The 25119-nt window shown below is 39.5% G+C and overlaps 1 protein-coding gene across 2 annotated transcripts in view; it reads right to left on the bottom strand.

Moving 5' to 3' along the window:
• The window catches only part of aplf (aprataxin and PNKP like factor), a 61326-nt gene that overhangs the window by 9874 nt on the left and 26333 nt on the right, over positions 1–25119 (bottom strand). For both annotated transcript variants that reach the window (XM_067989472.1, XM_067989473.1), the window contains exons 6-7: positions 6446–6633; positions 3142–3551 (exon numbers count right to left, since the gene is read on the bottom strand). In XM_067989472.1, the coding sequence (XP_067845573.1) occupies positions 3142–3551; positions 6446–6633 (598 nt within the window). The remainder of the gene's footprint in view (positions 1–3141; positions 3552–6445; positions 6634–25119) is intronic.

A 25119-nucleotide genomic window follows, 5' to 3' on the forward strand; every position in this document is an offset into this window, starting at 1 on the left:
ACAGGTATAGTTAGAATCATCAATAGTTACATCAGTGAGTATGTTTCTAAATGTGTTGCCACATGGAGAATTGATTTGGTAAAAAGGACTCCATTTACTAACTTTTGATAGTTCAAAGTTGTGTATTCGATTGGATAGTGTGAGGATGTGTGCTTCTGTTTTGTTATAAATCCAATGCAACATAATCAGAAGTGGCATTAGCAGCATGAAAAAACATTACCAAATAGATCAAGGATGTAGAGAACCTGCACTCTAGAATGCATCCATTATCCCAGACCATCAGGAAACATCACACAGCCAATAAAAATCAAAACAGTAACACAATCTTCCCTTAACTGGCTTTATACGAGAGGGCTATTTGGTATGAAAGTAAGGTTAAAATGATCAAATAAAACAGAAACCATAAAGATGCCAACACTGAATTCAGTAGAAACAGATAGTAGAGCAAACTGTGCCTGCACAGTGGGACATTTTAACAAAAATATGTAGGTTTTCCCATTTGGAATTTTCCAAACTATGCAAATCTAACGTCAGATTTTTTCCAAATAAATCCAAGTAGAATTATTTTGATTTTAAAATTGAGTTCCTTACCATAAATGGTAATCAAAATTCTATTTCAAGTTAAGGAGTCTTAAAAGGCTGTTTGCAGCAAATTCAAACTGATAAAAATATACACATTGTGCAAAAGTTCTCTCAATTGACAATGTGTACAGGATCTCTAACTCATTCCCGCACATGTTTCAGTGGACATTTTGAACTCTCAAGTAATAGAGAAGTAACTACATTTGTACAGCAGCCTCTCAACAGGCCCAGGAAACACTTTTGAAACTCCAAAGAACTGCCACTGCAAACTCCATGATAACTTTGTTTTAATTTCTTCTCATTTTTCTTTCTACGGATTCCACTCTTTCTTTTCCTCTTTTGTTTCCTCTCATTCTCTTCACTTTTGTTCACTTCTCAATATTTTTCCAATCTAATTTATTTCATTTTGGTTCCAAAGTTATACTGAATATTTCAGATTAGTCTCTCCTCCACAGTCCATTGTGTTACTTATTTCAGTAATTTTATTATCTGACGTCTCTCACTTCTTAATTTGATTCCAATATTTGCGTTTATAACCTACTTTCTGTGCCATTTATATAGACTTTAAAAGATTTTTCCCACCACACTGCCTAACCTCACTCATAATCCGTCTTTTATGTTTCTGAATTGTCTTGTGCTGATTCACTAACTTTTCTTCTCACAACTTTCCTGATGTACATTATTCTAGAGTGTGACCTTTATCTTATAATCACTCTCTTCAACAAGCACAGTTGGCAACAGTTGCTTTAAGACATTGGTCCCTTGCGGCTGTAACCAAAGGAACAAATGGTTAACTCTGTAAACTCATTCGATCTGACTACTAAAGAGAAACCTTGTATTAAGTGAACGCACTTGTTAAAAGCCATAACATATTTTGCACAGAAAGCTAAAATAGTAATATTTAATGAATGGATTAAAAAAGCAGCTAGATTTGAGGAAAGAGTTACATTTACATAGCACTTTATTATGTCTCTGAAAAAAGTCTAAAATCACTTCAAACAAATTATTATTTTTTTTAAAAAGTGCAATCATTGTTATGTAGGCAAACAAGATTGAGATGAATGACCAGTGAATCTGTTTCGGTAATGTTTGTTGAAGGAACAGTGTCGGCTATGATACAAATAGTGCCATGGGATCTTTAACATCCAGCTATACCACTGACATAAGCAGACGGGACTTTGGTTTAACAACTCAGTGCGTTGCACCTGTCTGGTGTCGGGCAGGTGAGCTAAGAAGAAAATCAGTGCTCTGGTTAACTGTCTCTATTGTCTTTCGAATGCTGTTTGTCTTTCTGTTTCTCTCTTAATACCCCTTCTTTTGGTTCTGTCTCCTGCGCTTCTAGTTCTTTCCTTCTGTTTTCCATCTTTTGACGGGGTGGGTGATGCACAGTATGGAAGGGGGCTGCAGGCTGCATTCTCCAGTGGTGGGTGTGGGGAAAATGAGGCTTGCAGCCCTCGGCAGCTCACTCTGCATGCCCACATGTCTGTTGTCTTCCCAACACTCCCTCAATCCCATCATGTCCCCTATTCCATTGGGTTGCTGCTATCACCTGACCTTCCTGTCAGTTTGTCATTCTTGCTGCTTCCTCTGCCCCTTTGAACTATTTGCTGAACCCCTCTATCCTCCCCTTGCTCCCCTGTTGCTCTCTGTACATTGTACCACTCTATTCCAACCCCTCACCATTTATCTGCTCTTCTCCCTGAGGTTGGAGAGGCCGCCTCATCCTGAACCACCCATTACTCTCCCCATCTCCCTATCACCTTCCTTCCCTCCCAAACCTGTGTCACGCCTCCTCTCTCCATCACCCACCTGTGCTTAGTCCCACTTTTGTCTCCCTCCCCCACCCAGTCCCACTCCAAACATCACCCACCCTCAGGCTGCCCCATGCCGCTCCTGTCTTCATTGGGATACCAGCAATTTGGTTATAAACCACTCACAGCACTATTTCTAACTCTGTGAATAGTCAGTCTTGATAACAATCATAACAATTCCAGAAGTCATATGCACAGGTGTAATCTGTGAGCTATAACCTTGTAGCTTGAGTCTCTTTAGCGAACACTGATGGGTCTGGGAACCTGCACGAACTTGCAGCTCAAGCTTCTCAGATACAGATCTCCATTCTTGGAGGCATTTCATAGGCAAGCTTCATCATTTTCTTATGAATAGTAGATTCTTTTTATGCCTTTATAATGTTACAAACTGTATTTCCAATGCTAAGTACTCAGCATAGTGGAGGAAGAAAAGGATTTTCAAAACAATATTTTGATTTGCTTCTCATCTTTCTTTTATTGGTAGATTTTGCAGTCTAGTCATACTTGTATCGCTGTATTCATATGTCCTCAGTAGTTGCTATTTGAAGTTTATATACCTGCTTTTTTACATTTGATTGGTGACTTCCCTAACTCGTCAATTGTGATTTGTTTTTGTTTCAATTAGGTACAATTATAACACAAAAAAAAAAATCGCATGTAGCAAGATATGATGGATAGAGGTGTATGAAATACACACAACCTTTTATGTATATATATTTTTATATATAGATAGAAAGATTATAGATACCTGTAACAGTTATTTCCATACATGCACGGGGCTCGCTGAGGATTCTTCTGCTCTTTAGTTTGAAAAGCACCTGTACCTTCTGCTGATTCTGGCTCATCAGGTTCTGGACTTCTGCTTTTGTTGATGGGACCTTGCCTGTGTGTGTGTGACGTTTCTGATTGCTGCAAACTCTCTTGCTCACCCGTTCTGCTCATCCGTCCCACTTCTTCCTCCTCCTCGTTATCACTCGTTACCCAGTTGCTTACTTCATGAGATTGCTGTGAGCCATGATCTTGTTGGCTTTTGCCTTCATCATCATCGAGCTTCCAGTTATCTTTAGCCTTGGAAAGAGTATTGAGTTCATTCTTTATTTCCTCTTTCCCTTTCACATCAGTGGAATTTGCTCCAAGATTATTCACTTCAGCATTGTTCTAGGAAACATAAAATTGTAAACATCTGTCAGTGAAGCTATTTACTTGCTTTACATAGATTTAAACAAAATTGCTGCAACAACCTGCATTTACTTGGCATCGTTAACAGAGAAAAATATCCAAAGGTGCTTCACAGAGACATATTCAGCCAAAAAAGGACATTGAGTCAAAGGAAGCGATATTAGGAGGGATGACCAAAGGCTTAGCCAAAGAGGTGGGTTTGAAGGAGGATTGTAAACGAGGAGAATATGGTGGAGAGTTGGAGATGTTATGGGAGGCAGCTCCAAAATGTTGGGCTTAGACAGCTGAAGGCATGGCCACCGATAGTGGGCCAAAGGAAGGAAAATGCACAAAAGGTTAGAGTCAGAGGAATGGAGAGATCAGGGGGTGGAATTATAAGGCTGGAGGAGACCACAAATGGATTTAAATACAAGGATGAGAATTATAAGTTGGAGGAGTTAGGGTCCAGGAGCCAATGTAGTTCAGCAAGGACATGAATGATAGATGAGTGGGACTTGGTGCAGGTAAGGACACAAGCAGCAGAGCTTTGGATGGGTTAAAGTTTACAGATTGTAGAGGCTAGGAGGCCAGCCAAGAAAGCATTGGAATAGTCGAGACTGGAGGTGACCGAGACATGGATGAGGGTTTCAGCAGCAGATGGGCAAGATTCCGCACAAGAGATTATTAGCAAAAATTAGAGCCCACAGAATTGGAGGTAACCTTGTGACATGGGTCAGTAATTGGTTGGGATGTAGAAGAGGCAGAGAATAGGGATAAAGGGTTTGTTCTCTGATTGGCAGGGTGACAAGTGGTGTTCCCCAGGGATCTGTACTGGGCCTCAGATTTTCACCATATATATTAATAATTTGGATGGAGAAATACAGAGCTGTACATCCAAGTTTGCAGATTATGCTAAATTAGGAGACACGGTAAGGATATATATCAGGAAGGATATATGGTTCTTGGAAGGGATACAATGCAGATTCACTAGTGATAACCAGGGCCTAAAGGGTTAAATTATGGGGACAGGTTGCACAGGCTTGTATTCCCTTGAGATTAAAAAGTTGAGCGGTGACATAAAACTGAATGATCAATAAAATCATGACATCTTGAAACTTAAGATGAAAAATTAACTTAATACAAGAAAATAAAAATCAATACTGGAACTGCACATCCATCAGTCAGAGTTTGAAAGACAGAGACTGACTACTCCTAAAACACCAACATTTCATTGTATTTCTAGCATTTGCTGTTTTTCTTTTCATCATAGTTCATTGCTGCCAGGTTAATGTCATGACAACCAGTCAAGTAAATATTAACCAAGTGAGGTACCAATATTTCAAATGAGACGAGGTTTGTCAATCAATATGTTTCTCCGTCTCTTGGAACATGGTCTTACCTTCAGATCTAAATGGGTTTACGTATTGGTCTCACTCTTTGTGCTTATATAAGCGTAGAAATGATATTAGCATTCATTTGGCATTCCTCTGCTATTGTAAAAGGCATGACCTATTCAAAAAAAAAGCTGGTATGCTCGCGTCATTTTAGCTCGTGTCATGATAACACTCCTGCCAAAAAGTTAGACGTCCTGCTACAGGACTTGCGCACAATCTAGATGGGCACTGAAGTACAGTATTGAGGGAGTTCTACATTGTCAGAGGGGATGTCCCTCTGATGAGCAGTTAAACCAATGCAGTCTGCCTGTTTATGTACTTCAGGTGAATGTAAAAGATCTCATGCTACTATTCAAAGACGAGCCGGGAACTCTCTTGGCGATTTGTCTTAGTCAACATTCCTTCCCCAGCCAAAACCACCAAAACACAGATTAACTAGTCAATCATTTCATTTTCTGTTTGTATGATATTACTGTGCGCAAATTGGCTGCCGCATTTGGTTAAATATTATCAGAGACTGCACTTCAAAAGAAATTCAGTTTGGGACGTGATAAGTGAAAGTTATCTTCTTTAATATTTGTTTGCTAATATGTCGAAAAGGAGCAGCATGTATGGCAGTAATTTCTACCCCAAAATTTCAAACCTAGTAAAGGTCTATCCTTGATGGATCTGAAAATGTGCCATTATTGATAGACATGTTAAAATTGGCAACAGGTTTAAAATGTATCATATATAAACAATTTTATTAATAGGGAACTTTAATTAGGTCCTCTTACTAAATAGACCTGAACATCTGCAGATATTTTTTTGGAAATGGTATGAATGCCAAGTCCTAATCATATCACTATGGTACTGGCTTAGAGGAATTATGAATTCTAACAGTTTAAAGGAATTGAACTCGCCTCCAAGATCAGTACACTGATAATAATAATAGTTTAAATGACATACTTCAACTTCAAAAATGTACATGTTCATTCAGTTTGCTTGCTGATGCAGGGTACTTACCCAAAACATCAAAAACTGTCTCTTCTCTTTACAGGGGCTGACTGGCCTGCTGTATATTTCCAGCACATTAAGCTTTTATTTCAGACTTGCAGTTTTTCCTTTTTATAGTCTGAAAATTGATGCTTTAAAAGCAGTCAAATAAATTTACAATGTTTAGAGTTTCCTTACCCGTTAAGGCTTAATTTTTTCAAGTTGCAAATTCAGGGAAGAAAATGTAAAAAAATGCTAAATACCTCAAGAATGATATTGAAAAGTCCCTTATTCAGTAGGAAATTGAATATAGCCTTGAGAGTAGAATTGAAAAGAGAGACAGAATTGTCCATCTGGAACAGAAGTCCCAAAAATGGACTTGAATTCAGTACAAGCTTGATGAGATAGATACTGCTCATTCATATTCTTAACATCGAAGTTAAAAATGAAGAGAGCAAATTAAGTCCTTGCATTATTGAAAAAAATGTATGTAACCACCCCACGCAAGAATTATAGTAGTTTTACCTTGCTTTGTATGTGTTTTTCATCTTCCTTTGGTTCCTTTTTCTTCCTTCTACCCTTTTTCTCTTGTGGTTGATCTGTTGCTTCATTTTCTTTGGCATTCTCAAAGGATTCTTGTCTCTTTCTTCCTGGTTGAGTTACCTGAGTTTTGGTCTGCTCTGCATCAGTTCTTCCTGTTCCCCTTACATTATCTAAGGTAAAATAAAGAAGTACAAATTATGAACTGCCGTCTTGATAAATCAGACAAAAAAAAATTGGATATGCACTAAAACAAACAGGGCAAGTTATTAATAGGTAAAGGTTCCCTACAAATTCTGTCACTATTTCCACAATAGATGCACAATTCAGTTAGGTACCCTTTCCTTGGTGGGTGATGGATTTTCATCTCAAAGCGGGGGCAGTAAGCTACCTTTCTCTCTACCTGGGCCTGGTTTTCATCCTGGGGTGTAAGGGATGCAGGTGCGTTGCCTTTTCTTCTGCCAGGTCTGGAATTTTATCTCAGTGAGAAGCTGAAGGAGAGGTCGGGGGGGGGGGGGGGGGGGGGCGGGGGCGGGGGAAGTTAACTGCTGCTCCAGCCTGGTAGTTTCACCTCTGCAGGGGGACAGGATAACCTACCCTTTGCTGTGCCATGGCCAGTATCTTATCTTAGCGGCAGGGTTGGAGATACAGTTTACTTATCTATGCCAGTGAGCAAGTAGGGTGGGTGAGGGTTTGTGCAGTACACAGACTGCCATGAAGGATTCCTACACACTATTATCTATCATGTAAAGCATTCAGCTGGGGTGGAACGGGGAATGTTACTCACCAGGGAAGAGTGGCAACAGAGTGTCAGTGTAAATTTCAACTGGTCAGTAAGGGCAACTTAATATATAGCAAGCCTAACAAATACTGCAGGGACATCTTGGTCCACACTCAGGGAAAGTATCTCAGCTCGCATGAGAAAGTCCAAGGGGTACAGAAAGTCTCATGCAAGAGTGAGGGTATGCTTTTAAATCATATTTAAATCTTAAATTAGCACTTTATTTCTGCAGACAAAATTAGTAACACACACCAAAATCTTGCTCTTCAAAATTCTATCAATGTGGAAAAAGCTAAAATAAAACTACTGTGAAGCCAACCAGTGTATTTGTTATGGAAATACTACTGACTAAGAAGCATAATGCTGCAGCAGCAATTGTATTCTGAACTAACGTTATGTGACGTAATTGTAGTGCTCTGTCACAGCACCACCTACAGGTGGAACACATATCACAGGTACTTGTCAACTCTTCAAACTAGATTTTCCCATAGAAATTGGCTGGCATAGGAGTTCTCAATGCATTTTGAAATGGAATGTCACAATCCACCCAGCATTTTTAATGTATGATCGATAGGCTATAATTGGTTATAGTACCTGCTGTTTTTTTATGCATGTTTATACTCAATTCAAAAACAGTCTTTGCTAGAATGAACAATTATTCACATTTTGAGAGAAGGTCTGTACTTGAAATGTTTCCACAAAAGGCTCTGCTTATGTACTTGCTGCAGAGATATTTGGTAAAGGAGAAAAATGCAAATTAGTTTAACCTTTACTTGACTTTTATATTATTCTTGGCATTCACCATAAAAGCCCACACCCTAAACAGTCGGCAAAGATAAAAAACTGATTCCCCCCACTGCATAGAGATTTACTTTTTTGTAAATGTGGTATTTACTTATCTACCTGCAGCAAGTAAGGAAAATATTTCTTCCCCCCCCCAGGAACTAAAAATACTTCACTGTTTCTCTTAGAACTTGGAAATAAGTTTACATCACTGGAGATATGCACCTCTCTCCACTTCAACACCCCAGCAATCTCTCCCTTCAATAGTGTAACTGGGAAAACCATGAACAAGAAGGGAAATCTACTAGTTAAAAATACATTTTCTCCTTGCTTTTATGTCCCATCTGTATGCATGAAGTAAATTATCCAGAGGTTATCTCACCAGAGTGTAAGCTATTTCATGAGTTTGGAAAACCAAAAGTTACGAGCACGAGTTTATGATGGTGTTTGGCACACATGAAGGAATGCTGGGAACTCATCTGCCAAGGATATTCTGTTTATGTTATGGTTGTGAGTAATATCTGGATTCTCAGCATAACTGAAAAAATTAGTTCTCATGTTCAGATTGGAGCTAATAACTAAATACCATGTAGTAATTTATTAGCGAGTATTGTATTTTTTTAAAATAAATTCCCATGTGAATTATCAGCTTATTTTGGCAAGTAAAAATTTAACTCACTCTGATGGAATAATAGATTTTCTTTTGTTTTGCTTTGTGATCAAAGCATAAAGACAAATAGTTTAAGGATGGGTATCAATAAAATCTTTCAGGCTGCTATATTTAGTTGACAAAAGACAGTACAGTTCAAATTGCTTTTTTTCCCACATATTTAAAAGGCATCAAAAAACTGCCAATGGTACAAATAGTTTTACAATTATTTTTGTCAAAAGTTAATATCGATGGTTCATGGAAACGAGTGAAACAGATGAACAAAAAAAGGCACAGGCAGTGCAATAACAATTTTTCTCATTTTACTATACCATGGATTAAACAATGCATTTAGCAATGCAAAATCCATTTTAAAAAGTTTTGATCAATATAAAGTCTGTTGCAAAGTACAATATTTAGTCCAAGTGGAACAGTATTACAGAGTTTTATTTGTGATTTTAATGTGGTAAAAAGGTTGCTCCATATTTGGTTTTACAGATAAAAGGAAAAGCTGTAAATGAATATAGTATCCGTTATAAATAGTTGCATCCACTGATTCGAGGGCATGATTAATTATCACGATTGGTTCACTTTTCCAGGGAGAAAGGTTTGGTCTTTAGGGAGGCGCAGAGGGCTCACGAGGGACTTCAGTTTTTTTTAAAATAAATGTGCAGGTGATTAAAGTAAGTATAATATAAGCACCATGATTTTATTTTAATAAATTGAATGAATGATATATAATCCTGTTCTCAACTTTTAAGCCATCAGTATAAAACAAGATGGAGTGCAACGTTTACATGTAAGTATCACTTAGCTCAACACTAATTACCTGGTTATAGTGTGTCAATTTACACACAAACGGATTTGGAAAACATACATGTTCTCATACTTTCCAACGTACTCATCAACACTAATCCACACAGAGCCACAATCTGAGCCATCGCTCATCTCAAACATTACTCTGCTGAGAAATTGAAAATTTTGCAAAAATACAGAACCCACTAATTAACCTGCTTTGCCTCTTGTGTATATCCAGAAAAGTATTACAAGTTATGAAGACAAGCTCACAGAACTGAACTTATTTTCAGCATTTAAAAAAATTGGAGAAAGAACAGGAGCTAGTTTTTTTTTAAATACTGAAAGATAAAGACCCAGGTTATTAGCCTTAAACTGTAATTGTAAAACTAGAAAACACAAATACAAAACTGGCAATCCTCGAGAAAGACGCGAGATTAAACAAAATTCTCTCCCTGGCCGCATGCTGTTGGTGTGGCATATAGCATTAACTGCCTTTGCTAGAAATCTCAATTCATTGACTCCTTTCATAAAGAGTTGAATGAATATCTTATTAACTGAAGGGTTGAAGATTATAAAGATTAAACAGACATATAATCCTTTCATAAAGAGCTGGATGAATATCTCATTTAGTAGTCGCCTGTAGATTATAAGGATCAGATAGACGTAGGCAAATACCCTGTAGTTCCTGTGCTTCTGGAATCATCGAGGTGTGAATAGTCCAGGTAAATAATGTAAGCTATAATGTTAACCTGATACCCTAGAGTTTTTGTTCAACAACCTAGGAGTTAGGGAGAAATTTGACAACTTCATTCTCTTGGATGTTTTACCTGTGGTATTCACCTCCCCCAGGAAATTAAATGAATTGGGCAAAATCTGTAAAAGGGTAAACTCCTCACATGGTCTGTTGAAAGAAAGAAGCTCAATGGGCCACTGGCCTTTTGTCATACGCCAAGAGTTGTTTTTAGTGAACTGAAGTGAGTTACTCTGATCGACTGTCAGTATTCAAGGAGAATTGCTAATTCAATTATCTCAACAATAAAAAGAAAAAAAATCTAGTGGACAATTTTCTTCTTTAAAAAAAATTGTAAATCAGTTGAATTCAATTTGGGACTTAAATGAGCACAAATGTTAAACAATGTCAACATGGTTTGCAATTACAATGTTGATAGCATATGAAATAATGCACAATAGCCCACTGGTAAAGACTGTATAAATCAGTAATTTAATATGAATGATGGTTTTGACCTTACTTCAAAACTGTCTCCATCTTAAATGTAATCAAGACAAGTAGTGTGAAGTAGCATAAAGCTGGACTTTGACTGTAGGTAGGGCAAGTGACTTGTTACAGTAAATCATTTCTTACCACTCACATCTACTCACAGACTGATACTTTTATACAAAATTGGCTCTGGGACTTTTATACAAAATTGCAGTAATCTAGCAACAAATCACAACAATGTAAGTGTAAAAATTCAAAGGATGTGTCACGGGACATAGCACGGCACCGAATCACATGTCCCAATACCTATCCTTGCTGATCTCCATTGGCTCCCTGCCCCTTAACAATGACTTCAAAATCCTCAACCTTCATTTACATATCCTGTGGCAGAGCCTTCAGCTGTCTCCCTCCTTGCACACAAGGACCTCTCTCTCCCTAGACCCGTGTCTTGCGAGTTCCCTCTCTACCTTCAAAAGCTTTCTCAAAACTTACCTCTTTGACCGTGCCTTCCTTCACTTCAACTCTTCTCTACTACGACTCAGTGTCTGTTTCTCCTCACATTTTCCCCCCTTCTTCCTTGAAGCATTTTTGGGACATTTGCTAAATTAAAGGCACTGTTTAAATGCACGTTTTTGATATTGGACAGACAGATTGGCTGGTGTTTTGTCTGGCCGAATAGTAAGCAAGATGCTTGGCTTAATTAGGTAGAAGCAGCTAAGAAGCTTTAGTCACGGTTTTGGCAAGTGATGCAGTATGGTGCAACAATCAATTCCAACATTTACCATATGTAGCATGATTTGCTTCCCGGGGACCACAATTTTACATAAAAAGTCCCAGAGGTAGTTAAAATGGCAGAGCTGATCACTTGCCCTACTGATTGCTGTCACAGCTGAATTCTATTTAGGGTTTTTCATTGATGTATTTCTGCTATGTTTATCACAATTGATTACTTCTTGCCAATTCTTTTACCAGCTCAGCATTGCAGTACTATTGTCCATTTGTTATTTCCAGATAAGCAAGGAATATGAGTACTTAAAGCTCTGAAGACACTAGCAAATATTTCAAACCTTTGGGGTAGTTCATCTGTTTCTGCAACCATTCCTTGATTAATATTTTAAAAAACCACAGAAATTTCCTGCAAATGGAAAGCTATGCTAAAAGATTTAGATCAAAATATTTGTACCATGTGTCTCACAATTTTTTTTAAAAAAACACCCTCCTAAACTGTAACCTATCCAGGAAAATTTTTAGAGATGTTAACCAGGCTAGTTTGCTGTTGTGGTATGCTCGGTGAAATAAAGAGAGATTCATGTATGTTTTTTTCCTTCACTGCAAGGATGTTTTCACCAGAGCTTGGCAGAGGCAAACTGCTTCAGTCAATCAACACATTCAGGTACATTGTCATATATAAAGAACATTGGTTGTATTCATTATATACTGACATATTACTTCAACACTGAACTATTTTCCCACTATATCACTTACTTTGCTGATTGGAATTTCTTTCAAATTTCCTCCCCTACTGCCCTGAAGATAATGATTGCTGCTGTGGTGCTCTTCTACTGATAGCAACAGCACTCTAGTGGTACCTTGCCATTCTTCAGGAGTGAGTTTCAACAGCTACTCTTCCATGGAGACATTGCAACTAAGCTGAATCATGTCCTCACCGAATGCGAGGGAAGCACAGCTCAGTCATGCCACAAACAGGAAAATGTCAGTAATTATATTTATTAAAATGTTTTATATATATTATATATAGATAGATAGATAGAAAGCTGTCTTTCCCTGCCTAAATAAGTAAAGGAGGCTCAGTGTCCATGTGACATTCAATGGCATTGCCATCACCAAATCCCCCACCATCAATATCCCAAGGGTCACATTGACCAGAAACTCAAATGGACCAGCCACTTAACTGTCGTGGCTACTAGAGCAGGTTAGAGGCTGGGTACTCTGTAACTCCTCAAAGTATCGCCACAAGGCACAGGTCAGGAGTGTGATGGAATACTCTTCACTTGCCTGGATGGGAGTAGCTGCAACAACATTCAAGAAGCTCGACACCATGCAGGACAAAGCAGTCCACTTGATCAGCACCCTAACCGCCATCTTAAACTTACACTCCCTCCACCACCGTTGTACTGTGGCTGCAGTGTGTACTATCTACAGGATGCACTGCACCAAGTTGCCAAGGTTTCTTCAGTAACACCTCCCAAACCCGTGACCTCCATCACCTAAATGGACAAGGGCAGCAGGTGCATGGGAACACCATCATCTCCAAGTTCCCCTCCAAGTCACACACCATCCTGACATGGACATATATCGCCATTCCTTCATCACCATTCAGTCAAAATCCTGGAACTTCTTACCCAACTGCATTGCCGGAGTATCTTCCCCACATGGGCTGCAGCGGTTGAAGAAGGTGGCCCAACTCCACCTCCTTAAGGGTTATTAGGGATGGGCAATAAATTCTTGCCTTGCCAGCAATGCCTATATCCCAGGAATGAATAATAAAAAAAAGTACAGCCATCAGGAAGTGTAAGAAAATCAGTGCTCCTAAAAGTCTTGCAGATTATTGAACTAAGTAGAAATACATTCTTAAGAAAAGATTTAAACCCTTGTGGGCTGATTTCAATCTTTGTCAGAAGAATTACTACTATTAGTTTCTTGTGTGTGTTTCTGTATAATGATGTTACATGTAAATAAATTTGATTATTGGTTTCGACCTGAATGTACTGTGGTGTTTTTCCACCTTTCAAAGTGGACAGGAAAACATTGTGGGCAATCCACAATAGTGCAGATAGGGATCATATTCACACTATGCATAAGTTTCAATTCACTGGAGATGCAGGTTTGCCTATGGAAAGTGCTTTTGTGCTACATACATGAGTAAAGGTTGTTTGGAGAGAGCCCACACTGTGACACTTATGCCCATACATTTGCATTTTTGAAGATCAGGACCAGGAATCCTAACTTATTTTTCTTCTGCCTAATGCGAAGTTACTGAGGCCAGTTTTAGCACACCAAATGATATCCTAGGTAAGGTCAATAAACTCAGCACAGGCCAGATCTTAAACTGCAACCCGGTGGTCTGCACAGCTCAGTACTACATCAGAAGGTGCATTTAACTACAAAGCTATTGGAAGATAATTTAAAATATTTTTATGCGCTGATGGTATGGTTTTGAAATTCTATCAGCCTAAAAAAATTGCTGTTTGCGTTTTGCATGATTCTTAGGCAAAAACTATGTAAATTTCAAATAGAATACATTTTTTTAAAACCCCAAACAAATGCAATGAAAACCTCCTATCTGCTTTCTGTAAGAGCTCTATGTGAAATTAGATTGGGCAGGCTCAACCCAATTCCTAGTGGATATAGATTCACAGCATAGACCAGTACCTTAATCAGTACCAAGTTGACAAGCTCACTTAAAAATAAGGATGCCTGGTGTGGGAAATGGAAATGTCACACTGGTGCAGGGGGATACTTATCTAAGGTTGAGGCTAAGGTACACTGGGCAGAGTAAAGGGGTCTTTAAATTCCAGCTTGGTGTGCTATATCTTAATAGATGACAAATTTGAGAAAATTGTTGTATGCCCCAGCAATGACATCCCTCATTTTAAAAGCACATAATGTACCCAAAATCCACATTAGTTACATCTGGTGGCATTACTCATTAGCACCTGCGGTGCTCATTAGTATCACTGTAAAGTATGTTACAGCACAGAAGGAGTCCATTCGGCCCATCGTGCCTGTGCCGGCACTTTGAAAGAGTTATCCAATTAGTCCCATTCCCCAGCCCTTTCCCCATAGCCCTGTGATTGTTTTCTACTTATACAAGTCTCAAAAATGAGGTTGGAGTTTGAGCAAAAAGTCAGTGATGTGATCTAATCTAATGAAATTTAGTTTGTTTTGAGAAGCTCACAGCCTTTCACTATAGATCCTTTATATTGAAATTTGCAAGTCTGTCAAACATCCAGCATAATGCAAATAAGTCAACTTTTCAAAGGAATTTCCACTCATTTCCTAAGAGCTTTCAAATTATTTAAGGGAGAACAAAATGCAAAATGTGCCAACGTAGACAGCTACTTTAAAGATGTCAATATGGTGATCAAAAAAATTACAAAGTGAATTTGATATAAGTCTATTACATATTTCTTATATTACCAAAGTGATACAGAAAACCAGGATGGGTCCCCTACAATATCACAGAATCATAGAAAGTTACGACACAGAAAGAGGCCATTTGGCCGTAAAAGAGCAATCCAGCTTGGCCTGTAGCCCTGTAAGTTACGGCACTTCAAGTGCACATAGAAGTACTTTTTAAATGAGTTGAGGGTTTCTGCCTCTACCACCCTTTCAGGCAGTGAGTTCCAGACCCCCACCACCCTCTGGGTGAAAAAATTTCTCCTCAGCTCCCCTCTAATCCTTCTACCAATTACTTTAAATCTATGGCCACTGGTCACTGACCCCTCTGCTAGGGGAAATAGTCCTTCCTATCCACTCTGTCTAGGCCCCTCATAATTTTGTACACCTCAATTAAATCTCCCCTCAGCCTTCTTTGTTCCAAAGGAAAAAACCCCAGCCTATCCAATCTTTTCTCATAGCTAAAATTCTCCAGCCCTGGAAACATCCTAGTAAATGTCCTCTGTACCCTCTCTAGTGCAATCACATCTTTCCGGTAATGTGGTTACCAGAGCTGTACGCAGTATTCAAGCTGTGGCCTAATTAGTGTTTTAAACAGTTCCAGCATAAACTCCCTGCTTTTATATTCTATGCCTCGGCTAATAAAGGGAAGTATCCCGTATGCCTTTTTAATCACCGTACCTACCTGTCCTGCTACCTTCAGGGATCTGTGGACATGCACTCCAAGGACCCTCTGTTCCTCTACACCTCTCAGTATCCTCCCATTTATTATGTATTCCTTTGCCTTGTTTGACCTCCCCAAATGCATTACCTCACACTTCTCAGAACTGAATTCCATTTGCCACTTATCTGCCCACCTGACCAGTCCATTGATATCTTCCTGCAGTCTTCAGCTTTCCTCCTCACTATCAATTACACGGCCAATTTTTGTATCATCTGCAAGCTTCTTGATCATGCCCCCTACATTCAAATCATTAATATATACCACAAAAAGCAAGGGACCTAGTACTGAATCCTGCGGAACCCCACCAGAAACAGCCTTCCAGTCGCAAAAACACCCGACAACTATTACCCTTTGCTTCCTGCCACTGAGCCAATTTTGAATCCAATTTGCCACTGTCCCTTGGATCCCATGGGCTTTTACTGAATTTCACAATGTAAACTGAGGTAATGCAATGAACAAAAGACAACCAAAGACAGATAAGCCCCTTAGCAAAACTCTCATTTTTACAATAAATCAAAAGCTGCGGATGCTGGAAATCTGAAATAAAAACAGAAAATGCTGGAAATACTCAGCAAGTCAGGTAGCATCTGTGGAGAAAGAAACAGAGTTAATATTTCAGGTCGATGGCCCTTTGTCAGAACTGGAAGAAGTTGAAGATCCATCAGTTTTTAAGCAAGTACAGAGCCAGGCTAAGTGGGGAGGAAAGAACAAAAGGGAAGGTCTCTGATAGTTTGGAGGATAGGAGTGATTAAATGACAAAAGGGATGATGGCGCACGGCAAGGAGGGTGGTAATGGGAAAAGTAAAGAAACAAAAGATGGGTCTAGAGGAGCTGTAAATGGCAACAGCAGAACCATTACCAGCACCTGCAGTCCGAAAAAATGGGAGCAGCGGTTATGATCTGAAGTTACTGAAATCAATGTTGAGTCCAGAAGGTTGTAAAGTGCCTAGTCGAAAGATGAGGTGCTGTTCCTCCAGCTTCTGTTGAGCTTCATTGGAACAGTGTAAGAGGCAGAGGTCAGAGTGGGAGTGGGACAGAGAATTAAAATAGCAATAACAACCCTCCTTGCCATGCATCATCCCTTGTTTAATCTTCAATTTCTTTCATTTCTGACAAAGGGTCATTGAACTGAAAACGTTAACTCAGTTTCTTTCTCCACAGATGCTGCCTGCCTTGCTGAGTATTTACAGCATTTTTGGTTTTTATTTCCCATTTTTATAGTATAGTTTGCAGTGCCTGAGAGGCTGAACAATATTACTTTTGTTGTAACAGTTAAGTGTCTGTGCTTAATTTAAATTTAAAATTAAAACACAAATATCAACTAGCAATTAGTGTTCAATTTAAATTCTTCAGTTAAAGAGCCAAAGTCTTCATCAAAAAGTGTTTTGCACAACTATACAGGAGAGAAATGAAAGGCAATTTTCAGTACTTTTAGAATTGATGCTCAAACCCATGACTGCCCACCAACTTGTTCAAAGACCAATATACTCAAATTTATACATTCAAAATATATTTAAAGGCTCTAATTTTGTCATTTTAAAGGCTTTAAAGATTAATACTCATCCAGTTTTACCAGTACAAAAGCAAATTCTATGTTGTACTTTAAAAAGTAAGCATCTGAAAGAGTACTCAAACGTTAAGCCACATACCATTTTAATTGATTTATGACAGCAGGCAAGAACCCATTCAACTAATGATGCCAAAACTAACCCAAATTGGAACAATAAATTATGACTGATTCAATTAATCACAGTGTGCTATGGAAAAAATGTTTCCCCCCCTTTTAATATTCAATTAAAACAGAATATGATGTTTTATTAAGGATAAAAAAATGAAGAATGCCGACTGACTGGAAACCACTGTTAAAAGTTAGTTCTATTTCCGATCTTCCTCCTCGAAGAGGATTGTGAATCTTTGGAATTCTCTACCCCTGGGGGCTGTGAATGCTCAGTCATTGAGTATATTCAAGACTGAAAGCGATAGATTTTTGGACACTGAGGGAATCAAGCGATATGGGTATCGGGCAGGAAAGTGGAGTTGAGGTCGAAGATCAGCCATGATCTGACTGTATGGCGGAGCAGGACTGTGTGGCCTACTCCTGCTCCTATTTCTTATGTTATTATAAAGTGAACCCTAACACTGGGGTGATGATGTCGGGTTTAGCTGTGATGCTCTGCATTATCAATTACCCTGGCGACATTTGGTGTTTAGTCTTACATATTAAGAATGACCACGTGGGAGACATGAGAGAGGGAGGTGGTGCCCACGGCACCGTACTCCAGCAAGAGTCATTACCTTCAGGAGTGTTATATCAAGTTATATCAAAATTACAGCACAGAAACAGGCCATTCGGCCCAACAGGTCTATGCCAGCGTTTATGCTCCATACAAACCTCCTCCCTCACTACTTCATCTAACCCTATCAGGATACCATTCTACAGAAGCGGACAAAAGGGATAACTTTCTTTTTTAAAGTTAGTTGCTCGACCCTTCACTGTTTATTCACATCTGTTGCTATGAGATCAAGGGAGTTACACAGCCAACAACTGAAAATAAAATTCAAAATTTCTACTTGCACAGTCAAAGATTCACATACTCAACCTCAGCACATGTATAATATCCAAAATCTTTTGGGGATAAGACTGCCATCTTGAGCACTGACTTTTTGTAGTGAGCACTCCTGCGAGAGAGGGCATTCTTACAAGGCAATTAGTACCATGACATATCAAAATATGATATACCAGAGTATTCCATTATCTGTCATAGATGATTTTTCTCTCTACATTCATTTTTTTTTGATTGGTTTACTTCCAAAGAGCAAGTGGCAATTTTCAATACTTTTAGAACTGATGCTCAAACCCATGACTACTCACCGTCTCCCTCCCCTCCCTCATATACTGAAATGTTCGATATGTGGCTCCAACTTCCGCTCCACCTGTTCCCTGAATCTGGAAGTGCTGCAGCCCTCCTGGCTCTTCCTTCGCAAGATACATTCTATGGGAACTAGTCAGCCTCCCGCCACCCCCCACCCCCTCAGCAGCTTGCTCAAGCGGCCATATATATTTACTAGGCAACGAGTGCCAGCAGGCTATGTCAATGAGGCATCACATCCTGCCCTACCCAACCTCCACACTCAAACTCCTAGCAGGAGTGGCTGGATACTATTCAGGAATAGAAACCCTGGCTGATTTACCCTTCAAAAATTCGTGCACTAACTGATGCATCCTACCCTGCTCCAGCTCAGATCAACCCATCTTGGATCTTTCTAGTTTACATGGCTTAGCTACTCACTGAACAGTTGCAGGAATCTGGATTTTTTTTTTTTAAAAAGTGTCCCCATGCGATTACCCACCTTAGCATTTCTAATATGAATGTAGAGATTAAAAAATCAGGAAGAATTGTGACTTAAAGTAACGAGTGATTGGGACCCCCCTCACCACTTCACCAAATGGATTAATGAAAGGCGCTATATAAATGCAAGTCTTTCTTTCTTTCTGATTCACACTTTTTTTTTATTCGTTCATGGGATGTGGGCGTCGCTGACGAGGCCGGCATTTATTGCCCATCCCTAATTGCCCTTGAGGAGGTGGTGGTGAGCCGCCTTCTTGAACCGCTGCAGTCCGTCTGGTGAAGGTTCTCCCACAGTGCTGTTAGGAAGGGAGTTCCAGGATTTTGACCCAGCGACAATGAAGGAACGGCGATATATTTCCAAGTCGGGATGGTGTGTGACTTGGAGGGGAACGTGCAGGTGGTGTTGTTCCCACCTACCTGCTGCTCTTGTCCTTCTAGGCGGTAGAGGTCGTGGGTTTGGGAGGTGCTGTCAAAGAAGCCTTGGCGAGTTGCTGCAGTGCATCCTATGGATGGTACACACTGCAGCCACTGTGCGCCGGTGGTGAAGGGAGTGAATGTTTAGGGTGGTGGATGGCGGGCTGCTTTGTCCTGGATGGTGTCAAGCTTCTTGAGTGTTGTTGGAGCTGCACTCATCCAGGCAAGTGGAGAGTATTCCATCACACTCCTGACTTGTGCTTTTGTAGATGGTGGAAAGGCTTTGGGGAGTCAGGAGGTGAGTCACTCGCCGCAGAATACCCAGCCTTTGACCTGCTCTTGTAGCCGCCGTATTTATATGGCTGGTCCAGTTAAGTTTCTGGTCAATGGTGACCCCCACTCATGGATGATTTCCTAAATCTAATTGTAGAGATAAAGAAAAATTGAAGTAAAAACACTGGAATGAAAGAGTCAACTTAGAACAGCAACTTGAGAACACTTTAATAAACCATAGTCAGAATAAAACAAAATTAATACAGATTATAATCAAACTATTGCCTGCAAGTTCCTTGTGATTACATAATGAAATAAAGATTTTTCAAAACAGGGTGATAAAACCGTGCACATAACTGACCCCGAATACCAGGATTATTAATTGAAAATTGCATGATTTTTATATATTATCAGGGCAATGGGTTTATCCTCAAGTATTCATGGGACAATACTACCCCCCCCCTTCCCTCCACCCCCATCCATTCTAGAATGTAATTAGAAGCATGTTTATTAAAAGTGCCATGTTTGGCTGACCTTTTGATCAGGATATTCGAAGCCAAGATACTTCTTCCGTTGCCCGACACCCTGCGATTCAGTGGTTCTCATTAGAGGGGAAAAAAGAGTGCTAGAAGCCAAGATTAAAGAAATCTCAAGTTTCAGCATCCAATCACAGAAATACTAACGTTCAGTGTAATCGAGGTTTTCGTTACTGGTCAAGCACATTTGCCCAGATCCTGGGACTTCAACATGCAACCTTTTGGTTGAGAGTTAAGTGCTCTACACTAGCAAAACACACATACTCATTTCTCCTTAAATACCTGTATTTCTAATTAAAAGAAAAAACAGCCTGATGAAGTCAAAGGGTATTAGAAACATCTACAGAACAGATATTTCTTTAGATAAAAATGGGCTAGCAGGTATATGTTAAAAATATAGCTGATATGCAGCCTAAATTTTATTTCTGAACAAGTAAATTAAAATAAAAACAAAGTTTAGCCATTCATTATCTTAAACTACTTTATTTGACGAATTGGCATAATTGCTCAACATGCAACCCTTAAAATGTCACAGAAACTCCGATACCCAAAAGAACATTTACTCAAAGTATTAGGTAACTAATACTGGCTCCAAGTATTGTCGTAATTTTAAGAAAGGACTTAACTTGGATGACCTGTCTAATATGGGCAATTTAAGTCTATCAAAACAGTTGACAAAGGAAACAAAAACATGCACAAGTTTATAATAACTGCAAACACATCATTTATGGTTCTACAGCTTGTAGCTCATAAAAGTTAAACGTGCCAAGTCTTGTTTCCAGCTTGCTGAACACTTTGCTGGAAAGTTCAATTTTTTTTTACATCTCCAATGGGTAAGGCTGGCTGTGATCAGTTAAAAATAATTAGGTAACCTATTCTAACCTGTTGCCAACAATTAAATAAATAAATAATTTTATCTTCTTTTCAAATTAATCTGTCCAATCTATCACATTTAATTCATCTTTCCATCCATAATTCCTCTCAGATTCTATATCAAATCTGAGGTCCAATATTTAATTAAAATGATTAAATTGACCAACAATTAAATATATAGTTCTCTTTCAGTTATACATTAATTTATTTAATCTTCCACACTCAATCCCTCATCTCATTCACTGTTTCTTAAATCTGTAAAAATAAAAAAGTTCCACTCACACCACCTAACATGAAAAGTATTTATTCAGTAACATAACCTGACTCACTTTCCAACAATTGAAATTATTCATTCTCTTTGAGCTATAAATTAAAGTCTTCACACTTTAATTCAAACGCTCGCTTATTTTTCTTCAAACTCTTATTGAAATGTGTCTATTCACAATTAAATAATACTCCTACTATCCAATGCCAACATATAAGGGGGAAAAAAATCACTCACAAGTAACACACAAATCAGACGTTTTAAACAAATAAATACCCTGGCTATCTGTGTGCAACACCATAGGATATCAACTAGTAATCTATAAACATTAAAAATGCAAACTCCCCCACTGAGAGCAAACTTGAGGACTGGTGGAGGAAAAAGGAGTTTTCACCCCTCCCCTCCCCACAGAAGAGGAAATCTAGAACTGGTGGAGGGAAGAGTACTGTTCCCCCCCCTGCTCGAGATGTTACTTTGGAACCCAACCCAGCTGGAAGAGTTTACCGGCATCCTCCCCTCCTTGTTATCCCCCCCTCCTCCTTCTTCCTCATCCCTGCTGACCTCCATCCCATCCTCCTGCTCCACTCCCATTCCCTTCTCTCTTCCTCTCACCACCTCCCTTCCTCTCCCTATCCCTCCCATTCTCCCCTTCTTTTCCTCTCCAATCCCTCCCACTCTCTCCTCTCGGCTTCACTTCTCCCTCAACCTGGATCTAATTATCTGGCCATCCTGTAACTCAGCCTGACCCGAATACTACATTCGGTCTTGACTCCCCATGTGCAACACTACAGGAGATTGACTAGTAGATTAACAATCTTACATCTGCGTGCACTTCCTATCAACTTTTTCCATTCTAACTTTCTATATCCACTTTTATAATGGGAACTGCTTATGCAAAACCTGTGAGGCTGTAACTATACTCTCCCCTACAATGAAGGTGCTACAGCAGTAATAGTGGCAGGCAGGTGCAATTACAGTGTGATGTGTTTACATGTTGGCACTACCAATTACGCCAAGCTTAAGAAACTCTTTAACAAAACTACAGGGCCAATCACTTGTAAAAGAAAAGAATCAAATCAAAAAAGAATTGTGTAAAAGTGTTTTTTGATTGATCTTGTAACAAACATCAGACTTTTCAAGCATTTGTGAAGTACCCAAGGCTTTGATACATATCCTCCAGCTTCAGAAGGAAATTCGAAATCTCCTACCAGCCACAAACTCCATCTGCAACTGGCTGCAAACAGACAAAAGTATTCATCAGCTTTAACTGCAGTATGAGTAGCCTTCAAAAGGTGGACATTTCAGTAAAGATCAACTAACTTGTTTATAGCTTCTTCTGGTTTCTACCAATCTGACCTGCTAAAAGGGACGTGCAATTGTTGCAGCTTCAAACCTCCATTCAAGAACTTGGTCTTCCGTTTCATTTTTAAGTCCCCTAGGATGACTCCTATTTACCTGATGTTCAAGGAACGAGGCTGTGGCAGATAAGTGTGTTTGTGAGTTTTTTTGGTATATTATGAATGTATGAATTTTGCGTGTACCATGTATAATCATCTACAAGACAAACCCTCAAAATCCCATCCACAAAAATCATACCCTTCTATTAAGACAAAGTTCACATCCACCAAAATTCTTGCCTTTATATGTCCACTGGCATCTCCATTTTTCTTCATTTCAACAAGTGCATTCCTATCCACTGTTGCTGTCAGCTATTCTGCTTAGCTCTGGAGCAAGGAGACATTTGAATGGCAACTCTCCCTCCTGACTTCAGCCTTGGCTCTCCCTGCTGATTTTAACTCATTTTGTTCTGTATCTATCCTGCTGGGCTGTCTCCAATTTTAAATCTGCAACAGGAGTTGAAACTTGTTAGGATGGAGATTTGCCATCTAAATATCACAGCGCTGGACAAGCAGAACAACAGCTGATGGGAAGACAGCAACAGACTACAAACTGCCTCGCTCCTCCAGTTTTTATTCTCTTTATTCGTCCCATTTGAAAAGAACTGCTAGTGGCTTGGCAAATAATTGAAAACAAAATTCATTCCAGCTGCCAGATTGTAGCAAACCATGGTCTTGGTATTTGGACCTATTATTGTCTCGTTGAGAAGTGCTGGAGAAGCAAGCTAACGGGTGACAGAAACATCTCACCCTTCCAACTCCAGTCCAGCCATCCACGCTGATTTAAAATCCTGCTGGGGACACACAGAAAGAGTGGGAGCCTGAACTGGTCTGCAGAAACAGATGCCATCTAAGTATCACAGTGCCAAAGGTATGAAGCATTCTAATCAGCTGCTGCTCCACTCCCCCATGGGAGTAATATTTAGATAGCTATTTGCCCTCCCAACTCCAGGCTTCACCCCAAGCTTCTGCTGACGATGAGCTGGTCAGCCAAGCAAAATAGATATTACCCACATACGAGATAACCCCCTACTGTTAGTGCCAAGGACATTCATTTCTCATTTGACTTGGAAGTATACACAATAAGTTGCATTCTGGGCCCTGAATTAACTTGCATTTATATTGCACTTTAAACTTTTCTCAAAAATTTCACAGGTGTTTCACACACAATGAATTACTGCGATGTGTTGTTTTGTAGGCAAAATGTATTTCATAAAATGCACATGTGCTAAGTTTTACTTTCCCTGAGCAGAAAGCAGTGTTGGTGGTGCAGGATAACCCAATGCCATCACCTCGTGTTAATTGCAAAACAGATGCTGATGTTAAATGGATGGATGCACTGCAGGTAGCAGTTTAAGTAGTTTATCCATTAAACTTGAAAATCCATGTCATGTAATCACTAGCCAATCTCAACAGAGATATATAATCTATTAAAGATTAAAACAGCACCACCTCCCTCCCTACCGCGACCTTCAATGGCTCCACCATCGCCAAATCCCCAACCATCAACATTTTAGGAGACACCACTGAACAGAAGGTTAACTGGATCAGCCAGAAAGATACCGTGACTACAAGAGCAGGGCAAGAAGCTGGGTACATGTGAGGAGTGGCTCACCTCCTGACCCGTTACAACCTCTACAAGACCTACAAAGCTCAAGTCAGTCGTAGATAGACTACTCACCTAGATGGATGCAACTTCAACAACACTTAAGAAGCTCAACACCATTTGGGACAAAGCAGTTTGCTTGATTAGCACCCCTGTCACATACTCATATGCACCCCTTCCACCTCTGCCGCACTGTACCTGCTATATGTACAAGCTACAGGAAGCACTACAGCAACTCACCAAGCTCACTTTAACGACATCTCCCAGCCCCACAAACTCTACAAGGTCGAGAACAGCAATGTCATGAGACTATCATGACCTATTCCCCTCCAAGTCACACACCATCCTGATTTGGACATATATCGTCATTCCTTCATCATTGCCGGGGCAAAATCCTGGAATTCCCTACCTCACACCATCATGGGAAAACCATCCCCATAAGAACTGCAGTAATTTTAAAGCAAACACCCACCACCGCCTTCTTAGGGCAACTAGGGGTGAACAATAAATGCCACCTTGCCAAAAGATGCAAAGCAGAGTTTTTCCTTTGGCCTAATGTATGACTATGTCACATTTCAGGATTTTCTGACAATTTTTCCACAGAAAGGATTTGGCAAAAAGAGTTATTTTTAATGTGTTTTTTTTTTCAGTATTCTCACAAGTTAACAAAAAAGGCACCTCGACGAAAGTGGTTAATATGCTTAATGGAAGTTGTTTTCCCCAGAGACTAAACAATGAGCAATCTGTTAGCGTGTCTAGGTAACCAAAAAACAGAAGTAAATTGATCCACATCTGGCTGTGAACAGCAAAAGATAAAATGGCAGAAGTTAGGGCACTGGCGGGCAGAGGCT

This window comes from Heptranchias perlo, chromosome 8 (assembly GCF_035084215.1).
Source record: "Heptranchias perlo isolate sHepPer1 chromosome 8, sHepPer1.hap1, whole genome shotgun sequence".
Classification (NCBI taxonomy): Eukaryota; Metazoa; Chordata; class Chondrichthyes; order Hexanchiformes; family Hexanchidae; genus Heptranchias; species Heptranchias perlo.